This window comes from Leptonychotes weddellii, chromosome 4 (genome assembly GCF_054177405.1).
Source record: "Leptonychotes weddellii isolate Sample4059 chromosome 4, ASM5417740v2, whole genome shotgun sequence".
Taxonomy (NCBI): Eukaryota; Metazoa; Chordata; class Mammalia; order Carnivora; family Phocidae; genus Leptonychotes; species Leptonychotes weddellii.
In genome coordinates, this window is record NC_138372.1 from 37,703,108 (window position 1) to 37,727,460 (window position 24,353).

Here is a 24,353-nt window from a genome sequence, read left to right on the forward strand (position 1 = left end):
TACCTTTGCCTTCTCCACAGCATTTAACACAGGATGTTGAATAGAGTAGATACACAGTCATTACTAAATTTAAGGGAATTTTTGTTTACTGTGGTGCTCCATAATGAATAATTTATAATCTGATAGATATTTCAAAAACAATGCTTACATTTCCTAATGAAATTCTTCTCTTTTTAATTGGTTGTTCCTAATCTTTCTCATTCCTTCTTTCCATATTCCAGTTTCCTATTTTTTTCTCCTCTGCCACATTCCTAGCCTGTCAGCATTTTTCTTCATGGGCTCAGTCCCATTGTAGAAAGAGTTCATTGATTCCCATCTTTATTCTCTTATTTATTCCTTTAATGCTCACTTAAAAATTTCTTGCTGTGTAATAGTAGTCATGAATGCAAGTGTAAGTGTGGTCCTTCCATTATTTGAGAACACAGATGCATAAGTAGATAAATTGCCTAATACAACTAATGATCATAGAGAAGCAGCATTAGAAAGTACACAGACCCCTCAGTGTCAGACCCAGTTTGAATTCCACATCAGTATGGAGCAGTGAAAAAATTTCTCTCTCTCAATTTGAGCTTCATTTGTCTTGACTGTAAAACAGGGATAATAATTTCTTCAGAACAGGATTGTTGTACAGTTTAGAGTAATATAATGTGTGTGTCATGCCCCAGCAGGTAGTAGGCATCAGAGGGTAGCTACTGAGTGTAGTTTGTCATTGTTATTCTGATTCAGGAGCTTTAGGGAGATTGCACAGAGGAAGTGACAATCTGAACATTCAAAATCTGTTCTTTGTTTCCCATCTACTGGGCAGGTTAACGGGCATATCTGAATCAGAATAGTTTGGGAAGTAGGTATCAGAAGCATGCCTGGGCAGTACGTGGTGGGTATTACCATGATTGGAATGAGATTTTTTGGTTTTGGGGGTTTTTTGTTTTTGTTTTTTTAAAGCAATTCAGCAATCTGTTTATCTGTAGTGGAATTTGATCCTGAAGGGTCAAATGTGTATGTTTTTCAGGTAGTTCTTCCAACATTCATTCTTGAAAGAAGATCTCTTTTAGAAATGTATGCAGACTTTTTTGCACATCCGGACCTGTTTGTGAGGTATTTGACTGAACACCGTGGTTTCCAATTTTTAAAATGTTACTCAGTAACTTTGTTTGTACAGGATAGATGGATTCCTTTTTTCCTTTTTACCTTTCAGACATTTCTGAGAAAAGGCATTATTTTGTTTATATTAGATGCCTGTTTGCTTAGATTATATGGTGGTGATGTTGTCAGGCAATCAAGTTAGATGCTAAAAAATCTTGAGAGCCCATTAATAGGTAGCCAGTATTTATAGAGCCAAGGCTGGAGCTTATTTGATGCAGGGATTGGTAATCACTGCTTTTACTATATCCTGACGAAATTCAGTTATCTGAATTTAGCAATCCTTTCTAAAGACCTGGTGTTTGCCAGGAAAGAAAAAGTCAGTGTCTGCCCTTGAGGAGCTTACAGTCTAGTGCCCAGATTACAGACTGACTCATAACTTTTAAATATTAGCTTGCAATAGTAGATATACGTGCAAAGGGGAAAGTAAAGTTGGCACTGATTTACAACGAGGCGAGTTCACATTGCTTTTCAGTGGGAGCAGGAAATTTTTCTTTATAGCTGGGTGTTATAATCCATCTTCTCTGATTGCATTGCTTGGCCTTGGACTGTGGTTTACTGGAGCCAGATACATTTCACTTTGAGGTTTCATGATGGGTGGACACGTTGGCTGACACTGGTATACAGTTGACCCTCGAACAATGTGGGGCTTTGGGATGCTTACCTCCCGTGTAGTCAAAAATCTGTACTTTTGACTCCCCAAAAACATCACTAATAATAGCCTGCTGGAAGCCTTGCTGATAACACAAACAATATTAACATATTCTTGTATGTTACATGTGTTATATGTTGTATTCTTACAATAAAGTAAGCTAGAGAAAACAAAATCATAAGGAAAAATACATTTACAGTGCTTTACTGTATTTTATCAAAAAGTATCCACATGTAAGAGGAACCACATAGTTTAAACCTGTGTTATTCAAGGGTTAACTGTATACATTTATCAAATTCATCGACCCAAACACTTAAGACTAATGTGTTTAATCATGTATGTTATATCTCAGTTTTAAAATCTCTTGGTCCTGGGTCCTCTCTCCCTGGCTTACGGTGGACCATGCCGAGGAGTGCAGCATCAGCGTGTGTCCTGTCAGAAAGCAAGACATTAAATTTTGTCTTTCTGCCTTGCAGCATTAGTGACCAGAAGGATGCCAGAGATCGAATGGTTCAGGTTGTGAAATGGTACCTCTCTGCCTTTCACGCAGGAAGGAAAGGATCGGTTGCCAAAAAGCCATACAACCCCATTTTAGGGGAAATCTTCCAGTGTCACTGGACATTGCCAAATGATACTGAAGAGAACGCAGTGAGTTCTTTACTGATGTTTTTAGTGATCTTAAATTGCATACTGATTCATTTTATTTGGGGGCAGATAATAATGGTAAAGATAGTAATCAAAAGATGGTCAGCACCCACAGAAGAACAGTGTTGTTGGGTCAGCATACTCCAGATATAGTGAGCAGGGAAGGAGTGGCATGAGATGAGATTCAGAGATCAGGTAATGCATGGCCTTGTGGGCCATAATAGTAACTTTGTGGCTTATCAAGATTGCATTTTTGTTTTAAAAAGATCACTGTAATGATTTTGTGAAAAATAAATCAGAAAGGGGCAAAAATAGAAGCAAGGAGACCACTGAGGAAGTTTTGGCATTATTCCAGAGAGACATGGTTGATTCAAGCTATACTGTGGAGGTGGTACTTATAGGTGGACTGGGGAGGTAAAAGAAAGGCGACAGAGATGAACCCTGCATGTGGGCTTCAGCAATTGGTTGATGCCATTTACAGAAAAGGAAAAAAATTAGATTTGGGGAAGGAAAAATCAAGAACTCTAATTTGAAATATAAAGTATGAGTTATACATGTAAATGGAGTTGCCAAGTAGGGAGTCAGAATTTTAAGAGTCTGGTGTTAAAGGGAGAGGTTTAGGATAGAAATGGGGCTTTTAGAGATTTTAATATATTTAGATGGCATTTATCGGAATTAGGTGAACTTACCTAGTAAGACAGCATAGCTAGAAAAGAGTAGATATCCAGACCTGAATCCCCAGGGCCCCAACATCTAGAGATTGGTTTGAGAAAGATGACCAAGAAGAAAGACTCAAGCAAATGTAAAGAGGCCCTAGCCCACAGTGCCTGGCACATAATAGCCTCTGAGCACACCATGAAATCTCCATCTCTCCCCCTTTCCATGTAATTCATTACATGTGGTCCTTACTGAAGACAGAGGCAGTGTAATGTGTCTGTTCTTACTCATTTGGTGGACATTGATAAGTGACTGTCGTCTGTGCCACGCCTGGCTCTGGGTCAGGCAATTGATGCTTGCCTTCAAGGATGTCTTAGGGAGGTCTAGTCAAGGGAGACGGACACAAAGCTGTAATTCTAGTAGTGAAATTAAGTGCCATAATAAAAGTATGTATAAGGTGGTTTGGGTATGTGGAGGAGAGAACAGTTAACCACCTTGGGAGGCAGAGACTCCAATTGTTAGATTATCCACAGTGTCACTTGTGTTTGCACATCAAAAGAAAATGTTATATTTGCTTACAGGAGCTAGTTTCAGAAGGACCAGTTCCCTGGGTTTCCAAAAACTGTGTGACATTCGTGGCTGAACAGGTTTCCCATCATCCACCCAGTAAGTTACAGAGCTCCTTTGCACCATCCATTCTCAAACTCTTCTGTCTAAAGAGGGTCGTTAAAGGGGCGCCTGGGTGGCTCAGTTGGTTAAGCGACTGCCTTCGGCTCAGGTCATGATCCTGGAGTCCCGGGATCGAGTCCCGCATCGGGCTCCCTGCTTGGCGGGGAGTCTGCTTCTCCCTCTGACCCTCCTCCCTCTCATGCTCTGTGTCTCTCATTCTCTCTGTCTCAAATAAATAAATAAAATCTTTGAAAAAAAAAAAAAAAGAGGGTTGTTAAAAGCTCCATAGCTGGGGCACCTGGGTGGCTCAGTTGGTAGAGCACGCAACTCTTGATCTCAGGGTTGGGCATGGACCTACTTTAAAAAAATAATAAAAAACCAAAAGCTCCATAGCTGATTTCACTATAGTATTGGTTTTATGGCTGCCTTTGTCTTTCTAACCTTATGAAGATTGGTTCCTCCTACCTGTCTCTTTCTTGTGTAAGTGCCAAAGATTCTATTCATTCCACTGATTGTGTGTAAAAAGCAGGGATGTGGGAAACTAACTTGTCATCCTTCTAAAGTCATCTTATACATAACGAGCTGTGCTAAAGACCCCAGCAATTTTGAGAGTTTATATAAATAAGATGTAGTCTCTACACAGTATATTCCTGACATAGTGGAGAGAATGCGTATCCTTAATGTCTTATTTGCTCAACAGTGTTAAGACTGGAAATACTGGATGGGCCCAGGTTGGGGCTGGGGCAAGAACATGCTTGCTGACCAGAAGATTTTAAGCCTCCAGGATTGCTACAGCCTCATGGTTCAGGAAAGTTCCTGCCTGTGTGGCCCTAAGTGGTGCTTGCATTGGGAGAAACAGTATAAAAGGCAGTTACGTACTTCCTGGTCTCATTTGAGGCTGTTCTTTGAGGGACACAAGGATTTTCCCCATGACGCCTGTTCTTTCTCCAGGTTGAGTTGGAGAGGTGACTCTAGCTATGTACTGCACTAATTGAAAATTTCTGTTCAGTTTCAGCCTTTTATGCTGAGTGTTTTAACAAGAAGATACAATTCAATGCTCATATCTGGACCAAGTCAAAATTCCTTGGCATGTCGATTGGGGTGCACAACATAGGGCAGGGTAAGTCTCTGGGCATGGGGTAGACTAGAGTGTTAATAGAATTTTATTCTAATATGTGCTGGACCCTTGTCTAGTGAGGGGAAATGGCACCAAGAAAGCCAGACTGGATGTCATTGTTTGCATATAAGCATGTGTATTGGGGATGAGAACAGAGGTGGGAGGGTGCAAGATTGATTTTCCTTAAATTGAATGGAGTATCCTGGAGTATCCATCAATCAGACGATAAAGTCTTCTGGCCAGTTGACACTGCTCATCAGAGATTCTATCCCTTCTCTCTACAGGCTGCGTCTCGTGTCTAGATTATGATGAACATTATATTCTCACATTCCCCAATGGTTATGGAAGGCAAGTAGAGCTGTGTCCATTTCCTCTGATCAGCTGGCAGCAGAGCCTGCTGTTCCTTAAGCTACACCCCTCCTTTCTGTCCTCTGAACTGTCAGCCTTACCTGCACTTTTTTTTTTTTTTTTTTTGCAGGTCTATCCTCACAGTGCCCTGGGTGGAACTAGGCGGAGAATGCAACATCAATTGTTCCAAAACTGGCTATAGTGCAAATATCGTCTTCCACACTAAACCTTTCTATGGGGGCAAGAAGCACAGAATTACTGCTGAGATTTTGTAGGTATTTTGTTTTTCTGCTTCAGTTCTCTTTTGCTTCTCTGAAATACTTTTGTCTTGAACTGTAACTTTTATTAGGAATTGACTGTTTTAATGGTTTTTTTTTGTAAACTTGTTTCACATCCTGTATGTTCTGTTTCTTCCTAAAATCCCATATCAGAAGGAGACCTAAAATCTGGGTTCAGAACAGAAGTCAGTCATTGATTGATGGGATTTCCTTCCTAGGAGCCTGAGAGGAGTCTTCCCAGATCGCCCAGCTAATGCAGATCATGGATTCCTGACTCAATTGAAGCCTGGGCTAGTCTGTACAGTAGACACTATGATGATTCCCACTGTAATGTCTCCCAAATCCTCAGTCCTTTTTTCTGTGCCTTTGCTAGGGAAAAACAGTAACCATCACATCTTGGCTTGGTTTCGTCTAGAGTCAGATGAAGACAACTGTGCTTTCTCAGTAACAGTCAGTTGGGTGGATTCAGAATCCGCCTGGAAGAGGAAAATCTGCAGGACTTTTGTCTTTCCTGAGAGGCCTTGTTGGGAACAGTGTTACAGATGGAAGATACATGACTGATTAACCAGTTTTCCAGGGAAATAATTGGGATGACATAATTAGCATCCAAAAAAATCTTGAGCGGGAAGGACCATGAACACATGATGAAGTTTACTAAAGATCAGTGTAAAATCTAAAAAATTACTGCAGGGGCGCCTGGGTGGCTCAGTTGGTTAAGCGACTGCCTTCGGCTCAGGTCATGATCCTGGAGTCCCTGGATCGAGTCCAGCATCGGGCTCCCTGCTCGGCAAGGAGCCTGCTTCTCCCTCTGACCCTCCCCCCCTCTCATGTGCTCTCTCTCTCTCATTCTCTGTGTCTCAAATAAATAAATAAAATCTTTAAAAATAAATAAATAAATAAATAAATAAATAAAATAAATAAGTAATTAAAAAATTACTGCAATCAGAGGGTATGGGCAGAGCTCAGCGAGCAGCACAAGTCACCACTGGAATGCATCTGCACCCCCAAAATAGCAGGTGTTGGAAATCGTGATGTCCAGAACAAAGACATGGGTGGGCCTGCTTCTCAGTGTTCCTTTGAGGTAACCAGCACCAGTAGGAGCTGCTAGCTCAGCAGAATCTTCTGCCAGTAATAGCCATATATAGTAGAAAGACTACCCTCAGAGTTGGGAACTGAAAAAGCGCTTGGTAGACTCTTCAAATAAGGGATCTGAGCATGAGATGAAGGATTGTACTAGCTGAGTGGCTGTCAAAAGTTTTTGGTTTCTGGACTCCTTTACACTTAAAAATTACTAAGAGCCCCAAAATGCTTTTGTCCTACATCAGATAATATCCACTGATATTTCTTACATTAGAAATTAAGACAAGATTTTTTTTTTAAGCTTTTATTTATTTGACAGTGAGAGAGGGAACACAAGTAGGGGGAGTGGGAAAGGAAGAAGCAGGCCTCCCGCCAAGCAGGGAGCCCGATGTGGGGCTCGATCCCAGGACCCTGAGCCAAAGGCAGACGCTTAACGACTGAGCCACCCAGGTGCCCCAAGATTTTAAAATATTTATAAATAGGGGTGCCTGGGTAGCTTCGTTGGTTAAACATCCGACTCTTGATTTTGGCTCATGTCATGATCTCAGGGTTGTGGGATTAAGCCCCACATAAGGCTCTGCGCTCAGTGTGGAGTCTACTTAAGATTTTCTTCCCCGGTCGCCTGGGTGTCTCAGATGGTTAAGCGTCTGCCTTCGGCTCAGGTCATGATCCCAGAGTCCTGGGTTCAAGCCCCGCATCGGGCTCCCTGCTCAGCGGGGAGCCTGCTTCTCCCTCTGCCTCTCTCTCTCTCTGTGTCTTATGAATAAATAAAATCTTCCAAAAAAAAAGATTTTCTTTCCCTCTGCCCCTCCCCCTGCTTGCGCGCACACACGTTCTCTCGTAAATAAATAAATCTTTAAAATATTCATTTACAAAGGACAATAGCATTTTTATGAACAAGAAGAAACTTTTCCAAAACTTGCCTTTAAAACATTTTTGAGAGGAGAGGCATAGTACATTTTCTGAATTTTGCAAATCTCTGATACAATTAATAGAAGACAGTTGGATTCTCCTACTTGTCAGTCTCTTGCGTAGCGTCTGGGAAACACTGTACACTTGTGGGAAAAAGAGGGTGAAAAAGGCAAGTAATGTCTTAATATGATGAAAATAGTTTTGACCTGAGAATCTTGGGAACCCTCAGGAGTCCCCACCATACTTTGAGAAGCACTGCACAATGACTTCGTAAACGTGGGATTCTACCATTTTTCTTCCCTGTTGTCCCCCTTCTCCTAAAGCCCCTAAATCATAGAGGAAACTTGTTTTAGTCCCATGATGACAGCTTGCATCTTACCCTGTGTATTTTTCTATTTCTGACCTCTTTTATAGCCTCCTCCTATGTTTATGCCTTACCTTTCCTAACCTGTTCTTTGCTGTGATGCTTAACTTCCCAAATTTCATACCTGCCATACATACCATTGTCATGTCCAAGTAGAGGCCTGTTGGCGTTTTTGAGGAAAGGATCCTTCCTCAGGAAAAGAGGTCAAACTGTTTGACCTTAGGACCTCAGGATACTTTGGACTGTTTGACCTCAGGATCCTTCCTCAGGATGAAAAGCCTGGTCTCCAGTGTTAATCCTTAAGTGAGACCTTCTCTGACCTTCATTTCAACACTTTCGCCCTTGATCTCCATTGCTGACCTTAACTCCCCTTAGCACTTACCACCCAGAATCTCAGTGGCGAGGTCTCCACAACTAGGCTGCGAACAGCTTGAGGGCAGGGACCATCCCTCATCTTTTGTGGCCCCAGTACCCCCAGCACAGGGCTTTCTTGCTCATCTCCTATCCCCTATTCATGGGATCTTGCTAAATTAGCATCTTGTTTAGGGGCCTCATTTTTTTTTTTTTTTTGAAGATTTTATTTATTTGAGAGAGAATGAGAGAGAGCACGAGAGGGAAGAGGGTCAGAGGGAGAAGCAGACCCCCCGCTGAGCAGGGAGCCCGATGTGGAACTCGATCCCGGGACTCCAGGATCACGACCTGAGCCGAAGGCAGTCGCTTAACCAACTGAGCCACCCAGGCGCCCTAGGGGCCTCATTCTTAAGAGTTGGCTCAGGGAAATCCATTTCCACTAAGCTGCTTTTACCCCGAGACTTCACAGTTGCTCTTCCATGTTCTGCTCCGACCAGATTCTTCGGTAGTTATCAACTTAAGACTAACAGAAATGTTTCCTTTTCTATTTAGTTCTCCAAATGACAAGAAGTCTTTTTGCTCAGTTGAAGGGGAATGGAATGGTGTAATGTATGCAAAATATGCAACAGGGGTAAGAAGCTATATTTTACACTTATTTTAGGCTACATTAAATTGTAGCCTTTCATCCAGAAATTTAAATACCAAGGCCAACTCTAATGCCATCTCTTCAGGGAAATCCTTTTCTTTCCCCCACCTCTTCCCCAGTGGTACAGTGAGTTTTATTTTCCCCTCTCCTCTCAGAACACTCAGTATATGTAAAAAAGATATTAATGCTTGGCATATAGTAAATATCCAGTAAATGACAGCTATATCATTAGAATGGGTGGTATGTTTATAAAATTAAGTGCTAAACTGATTTGTATACACAACTTGACTTTTTATAAGAAATGTATTTAGTGCCTGGCACCATGGATACAGAAATGAGTAAGATAGTCCTTGATCTCAAGAAACTTGCAAACAGTACCTAATTAAAGTAGGAGGAAGGTGGTATGGGATTAACAGGAGGAGCCAACGAACTGGATTTTGGACTTGGAGAATTTGAAATGTAAAAAGCACTTCAGCATTTAGCATTAGAATTAGTTTATGGGTCTGATTTCATAAGAGATTAATATTGAGCATATAGCACATAGCCACATTGAAAACCTCTGTTGAGCTTCTACCAAGACTTAAGATACACCACTATATTTTAAGCTGAAGGTAGCATATGAAACTCACTGTCTGTACATCCTATTCCTATGTGGGATTTGACTATTAAATCTGTTAAACGTTTCTGGGGAGAGTTGACTTTTCCTCCCAGAACAGTTTGAACAATAAAACATCTACCTACCTCTTATTTTCTAGGAAAATGCAGTTTTTATAGATACCAAGAAGTTGCCTATAATTAAGAAGAAAGTGAGGAAGTTGGAAGATCAGAACGAGTATGAATCCCGCTGGTAAGAGGACTTTGCTAGAGCTATTGTGGCGATGTCCTTGCTAATGGCTAGGCAAAGGCAGGGCTGGGTTTTGGAGACACAAAAGCAGAGTATAACAGAGCACAGACTAATTCTGAATACCTGGGTTCATACGGAGCTCCACCACTTACTAGCTTTTTAACCATGACTGTAAGCTAGCCTCTCTTTGCCTTCTTTCCTAAAATGGGAACTACCTCAGAGTTGATGTGAGGACTGAATGAGATAAACACGTAGTATATATATGATGCTTGGGATATAATAAGTATTGTGTGCAGACTTATCACCATCTTTGTGGTTTATAAGAGAAGGCAGTGAGGTTCCCAAAAGACCCTCAGGTCTTTTGTTGCAAAAAACTTTTTTTAAAAAATTTCATCCCGAAGTATTTCAGTATATATCTCTAAAGTGACTTAAAAACCACTAACCACAATATCACACTTTGAAAAAACAAATCCTTGGGGCACCTGGGTGGCTCAGTCGTTAAGTGTCTGCCTTAGGTTCAGGTCAGGATCCCAGGGTCCTGGGATCCAGCCCCACATCGGGCTCTCTGCTCAGCGAGAAGCCTGCTTCTCCCTCTCCCACTCCACCTGGTTGTCTTGTTCCCTCTCTTGCTGTGTCAAATAAAATCTTAAAAAAAAAAAAAAAAATCCTTAATATCATCAAATATCTAGTTGGTATTCAATTTTCCAGTGGTTTCAAACATATTTTTCCTTTCCCATTTGCTACAGTAAAATCAGGATCTATCCGTGGTATGAGAATCACACACTGAAGTTCTTTGTTTAGCATATTAGTGCATTTAAGTGAAGGAAGAGGATCTTACAAATGATTACCCAACTGTTGTCTCTACTTGTTAACAGTCTGCTTGCCTGGACTGCCTGTTCGTATTTATAAGTGGAAATCTATAGAAATTTGTGCTCTGTTCCTCACCACAGGGGCATCTTAAGCATGGCCACTCCTCTGGTCCCTAGGTATGTTCCCTTGTAAAGTGACACTAGACTTACCTAGTTATCATCTTCCAGGCCTTGAGAAGAAGCCACATCTCTTACCCCCATAAGTCTCTGCAGTTTACCTCTTGACCCTTATTCTCTTGGTTCAGACTGTTTCTCCAGATGTCATTTTTCAAGGGAGTTTTTCGGAAATGGCACTTCTTTCCCCTGATCTAACCCTTCTGGTTTATAATAAAGGAAACTCACACCCTAGAAAGGTGAATGATGAACCCCCAAAGTTGCATAGCTAGCTAGAGATAGAGCCAAAAGTAAAATCCCAGATTTCAGTTGTGTTCTTTCTTCTCTGTTGTCTGTACCATATATCTAGCTTTCTGCCCATCCTTTATGTTCTTCCTTTGACACTAGCAGTGGAATCTTCTGAGTCCATTTCTCTGTCCTTTATTCCATTGCCTTGGTACCACTTTAAGGAGATTCAGTCTGTGAACTACACTTAAAACCGTTTGACTTACACTTTCATTATGCTATATTCAGTCAGGCTCTAGACTTTGTCTCAAGTTTGCTAACTCCTCTGTCCATCTAGTACTCAGGGCCTTGACTTCTTTTCTTTAGCCTTTGGAAGGATGTCACTTTCAACTTAAAAATCAGAGACATTGATGCAGCAACCGAAGCCAAGCATAGACTTGAAGAAAGACAAAGAGCAGAAGCTCGGGAAAGGAAGGAGAAGGAAATTCAATGGGAGACAAGGGTAAGCTTGATTGGGGAGCCGGCCCCAACCTACCAACTGCTATTCCCCCTGAACTCTGAGCTGTAAGTCATTCATTCATTTCAGTGAATGCTGAAGTAGTGAACCACTTTTAAATAAGCATAGTGATGAACAGGGTGAGCCCTGGTCCCTGCCTGAAACTCACTTTAGTGTAATGAGGGGGAGAAGACATAGAATAATAAAAAGTATGGTATTATTTGTAGACATACAAAGCAAGTGAGTAACTGAATTCTCCCCCTTTCTTTTACAGTTATTTCACGAAGATGGAGAATGTTGGGTTTACGATGAACCATTACTGAAACGTCTTGGTGCTGCCAAGCATTAGGTTGGGAAATGCAAAGTTTACATCTGACGACCAGGGCAATAGGCATAATTAAGCAACAATCTTCCTTTGGGAGAACCTATTCACTCCCTTCTTATTGCAGTGGTTCCTATCTCAGGGATACTGGACTTTCTGATGCAGATGAACAATTAAAGCGAGAAAAGCTTCCCTTTTTTCCTTTTCTGTGGCAGTTACAATTTTGACTTCAGTCCTGAGAAAAACTTCAGGTTTTGAAAACAAGATGATCTGCTTTTTTCCCCAAACCCCATGCTTTGAAAAGCATTTATAAATCCCGGTCTTAAACCTTGCACACCTAGTACGGCTGTTAAGATATACATCCACACACACACATATATACACACACACACACATAGACCTGATGCCAGATTTTTCATAAATACTCCATCTACTGTAAATATTGGTTCCTCTTAGTTGTTTTAGAAACTTAGTGCAATGTATTAAAATCAAGTGTTAGGAAATTTCATGCCCTCACCTATAACTTTTGTTTTGGAATTGGACTATTATTAAATTGTATCTAACTCTGGACTATATTTAATTATACTCAGTGCTTCTTAAGGCTTCATAAAGTAATTTTTCCAAATTTTTTTTAATGTGTTTCTTTTATTATCTGGCAACCTTGAATCCAGGAGCTAAGTCGCTTTACACAAGGACTCTCCTAAAACAATGGAGGGTCCATCCTTTTTCTCAACCCTCCCTTATACTCTGTGTTTAGCCCCCACCATGCTATTCTATTCTCCAGAGTTCCTTGAACTCTCATATAACACACGTAGGGCTCCCAACATTTTATCCAAAAATATTTTATTGCCTTAGAGGGTTTAGGAAGAGGGTTTTAGATCCCCACCCCACACTGAAACGAACAAAAAAGAATGCCACAGCACCAAATGGCTCATTCTGTAGGCATTACAGAACTATCATCTATCTTTATTTAAAAGTACATTAAACACACACACACACACACACACACGTATTAGCACCTAGCATTTAGGCACTAAGACATCAGTTACATAGGGCCTCTCAAGGTTCTTCATGTGGGTAGCAGGACAGGCCAGGGCTTGTCAAACTGTTCCTGCAAGCTTTTTGGTAACTTGGCACACCCTGCTACTTTCTATCATCTGCCAGCCACTACAGTAACTCTTGGTTTGTTAGTCACAATGTGGGGGGTAGGAGGAGTATAAATCAAATTCTATGATAGCAGTGCAAAAATTCTATGGCACTAGTAGTAGTGTAACTTCATAAAATACAAACACATTTTTAAATACACAGTGCTTCAGGCCGACAAGACTGCAGTTTATTTGACTATTTTATGGTAGGGGAGAAGGTTAAGTGTTGATGTGAAAGCCCTGATATCAGTAATGGGGATGGTAGAATCTACCAGCAGAGGAGAGGATGGCAAGTAGGTCAGCTGCATCACTTCACAAGAGTTTGAATCCTCACCAGAAGGGGAGCCATCCTCTTCTAGCTCATACTTCCCAAATCCAACAACCTGAAAGAAGCCAAAGACTTGAGGTGAGAAATATGCTGACCAGATACGGGCAAAGACCTGTTAGAATTTCTAGTCCCAATCCAAACTCGGGGGGTGGTAACTGGGCTAAATGACTGCTCTGGAAAGGACAGAGCTACAGCTTAGTTCACCATACTCACGTGAACGCTGAGCATTTTACTTCCTGGTCCTCTGTGAGCCTTGAACCAGTCGACTAGGTCGGATTTGGAGAATGACTTCAGTGCTTCAATCTTACAGGGGAAACGGAATACAGGAAAAAAAGAAAGCTATAAAAGACAAGCAGTACATTTTCTAAAAAGGTCATTATTTAACAAACACACACCCTAGGCTAGAACTCTTTCGTTCTGCTTAGCATCTGAGCATATCATTTTATTCTTCCAGGTTTCAGGTTGCCCTCAACGTTTTGCACCAGAGAAGGATGAAAATAAGCCTCTGTGACACACCTTTGTGTGTTTCATAGCAATAGTTAACCCTGGCAAATAAGAAAGGGTAGTAGACGCTATAATTACAGCTGAGTAGTACACACGGAGCCAAAACCCACCATCACACCTTAGTGTCATACCTCGAGTACATGCTAAGGGATACTCTGGCCTGAGAAAATACAGTAACAATTGAAACAGATGAAGAGAAGTTTGTCTTCTAATAGGAAAACTGGAGCACCTTATGAGCTGGGCTGAAACCTCTTGTTAAATGACCCTTTTGCTTCAGTGTCCTTTTGTTAATTTACCACATAGGGTTATATTATCAAAGAGTGTTAGATTGCAGGTCCCAGAGCTCTTTTTGTAGGTTTTATTACTTTGGGCTAAAAGTGGTCAAAAAGACCTAACACCCAGAATTAATAAACCTGGAATTCCATAAAGACCAGAAGTTCTCAATTTTCTTTAAGTAGCAGAAACCTTTTTTCCTCCACAAATCCTGTACTGAGCCTCAATATAAATACAAAGTATAAAACAATTATGTTACACAAGAACAGTACCAATACAAAAATGGATCAGCTCTCTTCCACACAGTATTGATTTGCTTCCGATTGTGACTCAGAATCAGGAGTCCTGCTCAGGGCTCTAATACTCAAAACTGTGTTACTACTACCTCATGGGCAAGGCGATCAAAGAGATACTGCTGTGTCACCACTTCGTTCCAGTTCCTATCCACCTCCTCCCCAAGGTGGGTATCCTCGCATTCCTTCAGCTTGATCAGAGCTGTGACCTATTCCACCAAAGAGAGAGATCCTCAGGTATAGCATCACGCCAGTGGCCCCAGAACACACTTGACCCTGTTTGGTCTGGTCTGTGACAGACCTGCTACGATCCCTTCACTTGCGACCTGCCAGCAGGATGGGGAGGGATGAAGCTAGGAAGACATTTTGGTCACGTTAACGTGGGGCTACAAAACTCAAAAACTGGCCAAAGGAACGAAAGACCAGGCCAGCATACTCACCTGGGTGTTGAATGCTTCCTCAGTGAGGTTCTCGATCTTCTCCTCAAAGCTAGAAAGAAACTCTTCTATCTTCTTATCAACAATTTCAGAACTGAAACAAAACATCTTCAATTAAAAGTCAGCAGAGGGCAACAGTTCTTTCTGCCCATGGGTCCTGTCCCCATTCTTTAATAAAACCACCATTTTGCACCAAAAAAAGGGCAGAAACCTGGTCTCAAGCAGAATGCGAAGGAGAAAAAGAGCTAAGGCATGTTTCTAAGAAAGAGACTGAAGTATTTCCTTCCAGGCCTCAGTACCCTTCCCCTAAGCTGAGTGAGAGAAGAGAACAGAAAAGGACCCAACCCCTAACTCTAGCCCAACTTCTGATATCCTCAACACGGAAGCAATGACAACCCATGGGTGACCACTCCAAAGCTGAGGACCAACAAGACTTGTACCCTGGTTCTAGCATAAATGCCAGATCAGGCATCTCTGCTTTTCTTGTCCTCAGGCCTGCCTGGAGAGAGGAAACACTGGCAAGCCCTGCACAGTGACCACAGGACACCAAAGAACTTGAGTTAAGCCCCCTAGGACCACTGGAACCATTACTGATCCATCCTGGATCAAGCCATCTATGACCCACCCTCCATCCCCCACCCCCACCCCCCCACCCCACAGCTGTGATTAAGGTAAGCAAACCCTATTGGGTCAGAGTTGCCTGAGGTTTAAGGAAGCACCGACAACCCCCACTCTCCAGGCCAAGAATAATAATAGTTGGGCCCATCTACTCACTTGTATTTAGTTGCCTGAGTCCCCACGGTGACGGAGAATCCTAGAATCCCAGATGTGTTCCTACAGGTAGGGTAAACATGGTACCTACAGCCAGAATGAAAAGTTCTGTGAACTCAGGTAGTCCCCAGGGCCCTGCCCTCAGAAACTACAGGTGAGTGGGAAGGGTTTCTGCACATCCTAATTGGACCTGGAGGTCCTGAAAGAAAATCCACAAACGTGTATGCATCTACTTCATTCTCAGGTTAGGGTGTCCACCCCTCTCCTGAACTGAGGACTACACACTAGTTTTTTTCCTTATCTTTGGAACTTGACCAAACTAAAAACCTGATCATAGTCCAAGATGCAGATTCTAGAAGTTTTGACCAGTCAGTATGACTCTAAAGCATGGAAGGACCAGCGAGCTCTGAGAGGCTGCTCAGTCAGGATATCTGATAAAACTCAGCCTGCAAAGTAAGCCCCAGACCTTTATTTGAGCTCAGTGCTCTTTGCCAGCAGACTTACCCAAGGGTCTGCTTGGTTCGAAGGAAGTCAAAACAAGGCTCTTCCATGTGCATCTGTAATTCAACATACTACCCATCAGCCCAACTCCTCCCAGCAGAGAAACCTCCATTTCTAACCCCCAAGTGTTCCACATAACCCCAAAGTCCAGCCTCCCTTACTGCCTTCTTCCTAAATTGCCCAGGCGCCCTGTCCCTGCTCATACCGGGTGAGAATACTAAAAACCATCTCACCTACCAAACAGGCCTCTGACCCCTCCCAAGTCCCTAGCTCCCAGGCAGAAAGGCCAGTCCTCACAGTGGGTCAAGGGTTCCTGAACACATCAACTCTCCTTTATTACAACTTACCACAAGCAGCTCCATAAGAGTGTATTCTTTCAGACTCCTGGCACCTGACTGAAAGGAGAGGTTGGTCAGACCAACTGAAAATCCAACAGCTTACAGGACTTTTTAAGAATTCTTGGCAACCATTTATTCAGGTATCCATCCCATTCTTCTCTTCCCCCAAGAGAGCTGATCACACCCTCTATTGCCATACTTTGAACAATTTTGTTGATGCATCTGCCTTCCCACTTAGACTGCCTGTGAGGACAGAAATCACACTTGATCATTTGTATTCTTGGCCCTTGCACAGGACTGCAGGCCGACATGGAGGTGAGTCTAACAATACCCCACCTGTCAGCTCCTGCCCGAAGGACCCGAAGGACAAAACCTAAAGTCAAGTACTTGCAGTTCAAGGTCCTAAGGAGAAGAGCAGGAAATATTTGGGATCAATGAAGGGTATGTGGACCGATTCCTCAGATAGAAAGGGTATGAACAGAAGCTTCCAAGGCCACACAAAGGGACCCAAACCAGTCAACAAGAGAAATACCTAAGAGGCAGATACCACACTTGGGAGACCACACCCTGGCTCTCCTGGAGAGTAGCCAAATAATGCAGTTAGAATGAAACAGAGCAGGAGGCCAGCAAGCAAGGATGCTGCTAGTACATCCCACGGTCAGGCTCTTGTAGGCTCCTCTAACAGACTCATTTCTGTTCCTTCCCACTTCACTAGAGGAGGAGGCTAAAAGCCTGTGTGCCCCCCAAGTCCTGTTTAGTCAGACAAGGAGATCTCCTGTTCAAAATGCTCTCTGGGAGGAAGGACGTGGTTCCCTAAAGAAAGCTTGTTTTAGAAGCTACTGCTAAGAGGTAATGGATAGAAAGCACCTCAACAGACAAGGTCTTACAGTATGAGATCTCACCTATAACAGGAAAAGTACTATAGATTTTGAGCAGCAGAAACACTGGAAATGTGGACAGGGCTAAGCAGGGCCAGGCCATATCATTTATGGAACTTTGGAGCCTGGTAGTCATTTCAGCTTCAAATAAGCTGAGAACAGGGCGCCTGGGTGGTTCAAGTTGGTTAAGCATCTGCCTTCGGCCCAGGTCGTGATCCCAGAGTCCTGGGATCGAGTCTTATATCGTGCTCCCTGCTCAGCGGAGAGTCTGCTTCTCCCTCTCCCTCTGCCCCACCCCCCTGCTCATGCACTCTCTCAAATAAATATAAAAAAAAAAATCTTAAAAAAAATAAGCTGAGAAACTGGATAAAAGCAAACAAACTAAGTAACTATAGCCAGAGGGATAGAGGCTCCACAGACAAGCAAGGTCTCTCCTATGGGAAGACTTAGGTCCAAGGCCAGAAACACAATAAAAGGACAAGGTGAGAGACAGTAAGGCCTGCCCAAAGCCCAGAACAGGCAGATCTTCACAGGGCCTGCCAGAGAAGTGACTTCCTCATGCAGGACACCCAGGAACCATAGCAGCAGCTCACTATAGGAGCCCCAGAGTTTAGGAAGTCTGAGGTCAGTCTGGACGGGCACAGGTCCCCATTGTCCTAGAAGTAGGTGGGATTAACCACAAGCTATGGGCCAACAGAGATTGTTGCAAAGCTCTTCCTTATTTTAAGCCCCATCCCACCTTTCTAGAATGGTGTGGAAAGAACACAGGATCTGAGGACACAAAGAATAGATTCAAGCCCCAATTAGTATGACCTCAGGCAAGTAAGGGACTCTGGACCTCAGATTCACCATCAAAAGAGAGGTGATAAATCCTTTATCTCAGGTGCTTTGAAACTTTTAATTATGATTCTGGTAGTCATTCTGTTTGCTATATATTGATTGCTTGGCTGTTTACTTTTCTCTCTTTTTCAAAACTGTCTTTTTAACAAATGTCCTCCTGCTACTTGAGGTTTTGTCAGGGGAACACGTAGGAACTTCCAACCACTCTTCAGTCTCTGTCCCTCTGGACTAGTAGTTGAATGATTCAATGAAGCCCTATGATTGAAAAAGGACCCATTTCGCTAACCGGAGCAATTTTTTTTTTTTTAATATTTTTTATTTATTTGACAGAGAGAGACACAGTGAGAGAGGGAACGCAAGCAGGGGAGTGGGAAAGGGAGAAGCAGGCCTCCAGCGGAGTGGGGAGCCCAATGCGGGGCTTGATCCCAGGACCTGGGGATCATGACCTGAGCCTAAGGCAGACGCCTAACGACTGAGCCACCCAGGCGCCCCTAACAGAAGCAATTTTTAAATGCAAATGCTTCCCAAGGACAAATGACCCTAAGGATAAAAACTACAGAGGCAACTGCAAAAGGGCCTTGGAAGTCATAGGGTCACTACTCCCAGGTACTTTGGACCTTCCACCAGGCATTAGTGCCCTAAAGGTACTTAGCCATGAGGATGGCTGTGTGTAAAGGGGCTATAAACTGACCTGGTAGTACACAGTGACTTCAGAGTTGGCATCACCCTTGTTCAGAGCTCTCACTTTGCACAGATGGTGGCCACTAGGCAGCTCTACCACCTGGAACTGCACAGGCATCTCCTGCTCCAGAGGCCTGAAGTTCAGCTTGCTACAAAAGAATGAGTATGGGTCACTGAGCAGTGCCTTTATCCTCTTGCCCCCACCCACAAACTACTGTGAAGAGGAGGTCAGGCCATCCACAGTCCCTTCTGAATTACTTTGTTTACATGACAAGCCTCAAAAAAACCTACCACAAGGAGCATCATCCATTGTGGATTTAGTAATAACTGAGCTGTGGCTCAAGGCCCTCCTGCTGGTAGGAATATACAACTCCTACAGAGAAAACTCAAACCAATACTCACTCAACAACGTATTTCAGGAAATCCGTTGATTCCTAGGAGGCGAAAGAGAAAAAAATATAGCAGGCTCTCATGACATTAATTTCATCCAGAACCAACTAATACCAATATTCTAATTCTTTAAGAAGCCCTGGATAGCATGAGGAAAGCAGATACAGTCTGTCAATGACATTGATTATGATTGCTGAAAATTAAGGGGCTCTCAACTGAATAGCTCCTCCTCTGTTCTCCCCTTGGCATTCTGTTTACCTGTACATGCGACACGCTCAACTTAACTGTTCGGGTTAGCCCACTAGGCTGTGTCCTCTAGGACACTTGTGACTGTGTTTTCAAAACCTCGGTCTATAAATATGGAACGTGGCATAGAGAGAGCAATAGAACAACACTTAACACTTAAGTGAATGCATCCTCTCCCCTCTCAAGACTGCTGTTTTCTTACCTATTAAATGGGGGATAAAAGGAGGGGTCAGCTCATCTCTACAGTGGTTTCTACCTGGAGCAATTCATGGTACTAAGTCCTCTGGACCAAAAGGACCCCTGCCCGGAATTCCCACTGTGCTCAGAAAAGCAGGCAGCTATCCTGCTCCTCTCTATGTGGGTTGAAGCTTTTAAACTTCTTTCTGTGGGGAGGAAAGAAACTAAGGCTGGTTTGGGGGTTGGGGAATAAAGACAGCACGGAAGTAGAGAGGAGACAGCAGCCAGTCTCAAGAGTGGCCAGTATATATCCCATCAAAGGGCCAGTCCTGAGAAACTGGGAAGCCATGAAGGAAGGAAGATGGTCAACAGCCAAATAATTTAGGGAGAGTCCCAAACAAGCATTCTTAGCTGGAAAAGGCCTTAAAGATCCACAGACCTATCCCACTCAATATATATCAGAACAAACTCCTCATATCCCCCAAACCTATTTTTCCTACTCCTCCACCAACCCACTGGTTCAAGCAAGAAATCCAGGCAACATCTTAAACCCCTCCCTCCTCTAACACCCCCACATCCAACTAGTCACTAAATTTTGGCCATTCTCTACCTCGCTATTTCTTTCATTTACTTTGCCTAGCCTCAGCTTCTTCATTTTTCGCTTCAACATGTGTGTGTGTGTGTGTGTGTGTGTGTGGTAAAAGCACATAACAAAGTTCAGTATCTTAACCATTTTTAGGTGTACAGTTCCAGAGTGTTAAGTATATTTACAATGTTGTAAAACGGAACTCCAGAACTTCCTCACCTTGCAAAACTGAAATTCTATACCCATAAAACAACTCCCCCTTTTTTACATCTTCCCAACCCTTGGTAACCACAATTCCACTTTCTGTTCTGTGACTTTGACTACTCTGGATACTTCATATACTCTGGAGTCATGTCAACTCTTATAAAAGCCTCATAACTGGTCCCTGCATCTTAACGACAAATCCCTTTTAAGATGTTTCACTGATTTTCCATTTACTACAGGATAAAGCCCAAGCTCCTTGACACACAACCTTGATATACAAGTTCTGCCAAAGTGTGTGTGTGTGTGTATACATCCCTCACCACACCCCAGAGCTCCCACTTTAATCTCTAAACTATTGTTTCCACACACAATCTTCAACAAATAACCAATACCGTATATTTACCAAATCCATTTCACCCCAAGCCCTGTCCATTATCAGCAGTCTTCTCATTAAGGAAGTCTTGCCCAGCATGCGAATGGCCATGATATGTCAGAACTACAGAGCCTCCCTTTTTGGAGAACTAATGCAATTCCAGAGCCCAAAACAGCATTCAGACCTAGCCAAGAGCAACAGAGCACCTCACACTCACTGTGCTTGTGACATTTCCTTGTACCAGGCCTTCAACAAAGAGCTGGGATTTGAACTCCTTGACGAAGCTCAGCAGAGACTCAAGGGAAAGGCCATCCATCAAAGCCCGGTACTTGTCAATCATAGACCAACGGGCATATTCCAGGATTAAAAGCCGCACATCTCTATTCAGAGGGCAGAAAAAAAACAGTTTCATCATTTTGAAATGAATCTTAACCTTTTTTTACTTTAAGTTTCTATGGATGACGTGTTTCTAAAGAGACACAATTTCTATCATAAGATGGGAGAAACAATGTCATAATCACCAAAAAGCATTTAAAATTATATATACAAAATTATACATAGATTTGCTCACTGGTACAACTCACTTATCTGTCTCAATTGCAAAATAAAATGTTTCACATTAGTTGCCAGATGAGTCACACACCAATTTAGAATTATTATATTTTTATTTGAAATCTCATTAACATTTTATTAATTACTAGAGGCCAGCATTATGGGAATCTATTACTGCAGTGACAACATAGTATACATAGTGGCTCTAGGCCAGAATCAGACTAACCCCTATTCCTCACCACCCCCCAACTCCTCACCACCCCCACTTCCCCTCCCTCCTCACACTAAACTATTTGAACTTGGCAAGTTGCTTAACATCTGTGACTCAATTTCTTCATTTGTAAAACAAGGGAAATAGTAATGGCTACCATTATGGGGTTTTGGAAAGAATTAAATAAATATATACATATAAACGTTTTGTATCTAGCAAATAACAAATCTTCAATAGGTATATTAGTCCACCACATTTTAATAAAGTAGTATTCAGGAGTTACTGGATACACAACACAGGGCTATTTTTCATCATATTGATGGTTCCAGACAACTCTCCTTTCCAACTTATATTTGCTTATTAGTTTTTATAACTTTTTGTGACCAGATTATCAGTGATTACAGGTCTGACTGCCAACTGCCCTGCTTTTGAATTTTGTTCATTTATGGGCTCCTTATAACTGTGTCAAAAGGGGAGTGGAGGGATGGGGTAACTGAGTGATGGACATTAAGAAGGGCATGTGGGGGTGCCTGGTGGCTCAGTCATTAGGCATCTACCTTCAGCTCAGGTCATGATCCCAGCGTCCTGGGATCGAGCCCCATGTCAGGCTCCCTGCTCTGCAGGAAGCCTGTTTCTCCCTCTCCCACTCCCCCTGCTTGTGTTCCCTCTCTCGCTATGTCTCTCTCTGTCAGATAAATAAATAGAATTTGAAAAAAAAAAGAAGATGGGGCGCCTGGGTGGCTCAGTCGTTAAGCGTCTGCCTTCGGCTCAGGTCATGATCTCAGAGTCCTGGGATCGAGCCCCGCATCAGGCTCCTCGCTCTGCGGGAGGCCTGCTTCCTCTCCCACTCCCCCTGCTTGTGTTCCCTCTCTCGCTGTGTCTATCTCTGTCAAATGAATAAATAAAATCTTTAAAAAAAAAAGGAAAAAAGGCATGTGATGTAATGAGCACTGGGTGTTATGTAAGATTGATGAATCACAGACTTGTACCTCTGAAACCAATAATACATTATATGTTAATTAATTGAATTTAAATTTAAAAAAGTTAAAGAACTGACCACGAAATAAACAAATAAATAAATAACTGTGTCAAAAGTAGGGCCTCCATATAAGATTGTGCTGTTTACCATTTCTAGATGCCCAGCAAGGAGGTCAAGCAGGGGCTTGCAAGCCATGTGCACAAAGGGCTGTGTCTGCTCAAAGGGAACTTTTTTCTCCCTCCCACAAAGGCTCCTACCTGCTGAAAGCGGGCACCCAAAAGGGGTACCTTTTCTGATTCACACAGAGGTAATTCTAGGCTACCATTAGCCCTGGATAAAAGAACAGGCTCTAATGAAAAGCTCAAAGGGTTATGAGCAGAGGGTTTAATAAGCATTATTTTACAGACTGTCAGAAGCCTTTTTGCTCTCCTCTGGGAACTTGGCTGAATTCTGGATAGTTGCATTTGCCAGATAAGTGAAAGGTTAAGCAATTTAACTCAACTACCTCATCACAACACCCAATATACTAAAATTAGCAGTAAAGCAATTTTGAGCTATAACAAAGCCAGCACTTCTTTAACTGTTATTTACTTACAAACTTTGGAAAAAAACATCCTTGTTTACTTTTAGTCTCTAATTAAGTATAGTAAGTAGGCTTATTTTAGTCCTACTCAGACAGCTACTTAAGCTGGGTTTAGAAATCCTATAACCCAATGGATGGTCTCCTAAACCACAGCCAATTCTAATTTGTTTGAAAAATAGCACTGAAACTACAGCCTCATTCCCCACACCTAACCCCTACAAAGGCAAATACTTTCAGGCCTTCAAAATATAAGCTGATCCTATGTATACCCACTTGGCCAGAGTTTCGGGCTTGATAAGAATGTTAAAGTAGGTCTTCTTCAACTGCTCAGTTATCATTGTGAAGACAGCTGGTGTGGAACTGAACTCCGCTAAGTAGTCAATAATGAGCTGAAACAGTAGCTAAAAAGAAAAGAAAGAAGCACTTTAAGTAGAGAAGCATGAAATCCACTATTTTGGGGGCAGGGATAGGAGGGAATGCTTCCCATTGGTTTTTACCAGGGGCCTAGCTTGGAAATAGGTATTTGTAGGAATACTGGTGACTCAAAGGATCTTCAGGAGCTAAAATCTTCAGTAACTGTGAAATGTGGAGCAATGATCCCTTTTTTTTTTTTTTAATTTTCATGGGTAGTCTTAAACATTTTCTTTTTCCAAATAAACTTAATTTTTTATTCAGCATCTCCACTGCCCCTAAATGTGACTTTAACTGGGAGGACATTACATTTATATATTAATTTTGGAAGTAATGACAACTTCCTATCAAGCTGTCCTATCCAGTGTTGGCTGAAGAGAAGCTGAGGCTGTATTGCACGCATTGCTAGTAATTAGTGACTATGTTGCTCTTATGTGTGGCCCAAGTCACAAAAGCTGTCACCGGCCAAGAAAACATAGTAAACCACGTTAATAAACATTTCTTTCTATGTATAGCAACCCATGCATAAGCCGCTATACTTGGTGCTTTAGGGGCAACAAACATAAAATTTAAAGCTCTCTATGAGCAAAACAGAACACTTGTACTTACAGGTAGTTTGTGGTTGAATCCTTTCACTCGAATAATTAAACCATGTTCTCCAGCTACCAACTTATACTCTAGCTGGGCCACATCTGCTTCATAAGCTGGCTCCGCAAGGTTATGGGTAAGGATATTGACAAAGATATCAAAGAGGACCACACTGAGAATATAAAATGCAAACAGCACCATTAATTGGCAAGAAATAAACACAAACAAATGTGCTCTGGAGTAGGAAATTTCACTTTTAGAAAGACAATGATTACACTACTCCAGAATGTAGTTCAAAGGTAAATATAGCTTACCCACGACTCAAGTTTTGTAGG

At 42.3% G+C, this 24,353-nt stretch overlaps 2 protein-coding genes across 10 annotated transcripts in view; one reads left to right on the forward strand and one right to left on the reverse strand.

Moving 5' to 3' along the window:
* The window catches only part of OSBPL9 (oxysterol binding protein like 9), a 175,429-nt gene extending 163,075 nt beyond the window's left edge, over positions 1 to 12,354 (forward strand). For all 6 annotated transcript variants that reach the window (XM_081816910.1, XM_081816907.1, XM_081816908.1 and 3 more), the window contains 10 exons: positions 1,010 to 1,095; positions 2,269 to 2,440; positions 3,676 to 3,760; positions 4,773 to 4,883; positions 5,165 to 5,228; positions 5,359 to 5,499; positions 8,766 to 8,844; positions 9,615 to 9,706; positions 11,278 to 11,413; positions 11,682 to 12,354. In XM_081816910.1, the coding sequence (XP_081673036.1) occupies positions 1,010 to 1,095; positions 2,269 to 2,440; positions 3,676 to 3,760; positions 4,773 to 4,883; positions 5,165 to 5,228; positions 5,359 to 5,499; positions 8,766 to 8,844; positions 9,615 to 9,706; positions 11,278 to 11,413; positions 11,682 to 11,756 (1,041 nt within the window). In that variant the 3' untranslated portion in view covers positions 11,757 to 12,354. The remainder of the gene's footprint in view (positions 1 to 1,009; positions 1,096 to 2,268; positions 2,441 to 3,675; positions 3,761 to 4,772; positions 4,884 to 5,164; positions 5,229 to 5,358; positions 5,500 to 8,765; positions 8,845 to 9,614; positions 9,707 to 11,277; positions 11,414 to 11,681) is intronic.
* Positions 12,355 to 13,040: 686 nt separating this feature from the next.
* The window catches only part of NRDC (nardilysin convertase), a 108,991-nt gene continuing 97,678 nt past the window's right edge, over positions 13,041 to 24,353 (reverse strand). For 2 of the 4 annotated variants that reach the window (XM_081816896.1, XM_081816898.1), the window contains 12 exons: positions 24,040 to 24,190; positions 23,293 to 23,420; positions 20,912 to 21,074; positions 19,121 to 19,152; positions 18,729 to 18,867; positions 16,329 to 16,376; positions 15,985 to 16,037; positions 15,484 to 15,567; positions 14,713 to 14,803; positions 14,365 to 14,481; positions 13,416 to 13,505; positions 13,041 to 13,257 (listed from right to left, as the gene is read on the reverse strand). In XM_081816896.1, the coding sequence (XP_081673022.1) occupies positions 13,063 to 13,257; positions 13,416 to 13,505; positions 14,365 to 14,481; positions 14,713 to 14,803; positions 15,484 to 15,567; positions 15,985 to 16,037; positions 16,329 to 16,376; positions 18,729 to 18,867; positions 19,121 to 19,152; positions 20,912 to 21,074; positions 23,293 to 23,420; positions 24,040 to 24,190 (1,291 nt within the window). In that variant the 3' untranslated portion in view covers positions 13,041 to 13,062. Of the gene's footprint in view, positions 13,258 to 13,415; positions 13,506 to 14,364; positions 14,482 to 14,712; positions 14,804 to 15,483; positions 15,568 to 15,984; positions 16,038 to 16,328; positions 16,377 to 18,728; positions 18,868 to 19,120; positions 19,153 to 20,911; positions 21,075 to 23,292; positions 23,421 to 24,039; positions 24,191 to 24,353 lie in introns of those variants that run through there. The other 2 variants (XM_081816897.1, XR_014144498.1) reach the window with 2 other exon arrangements.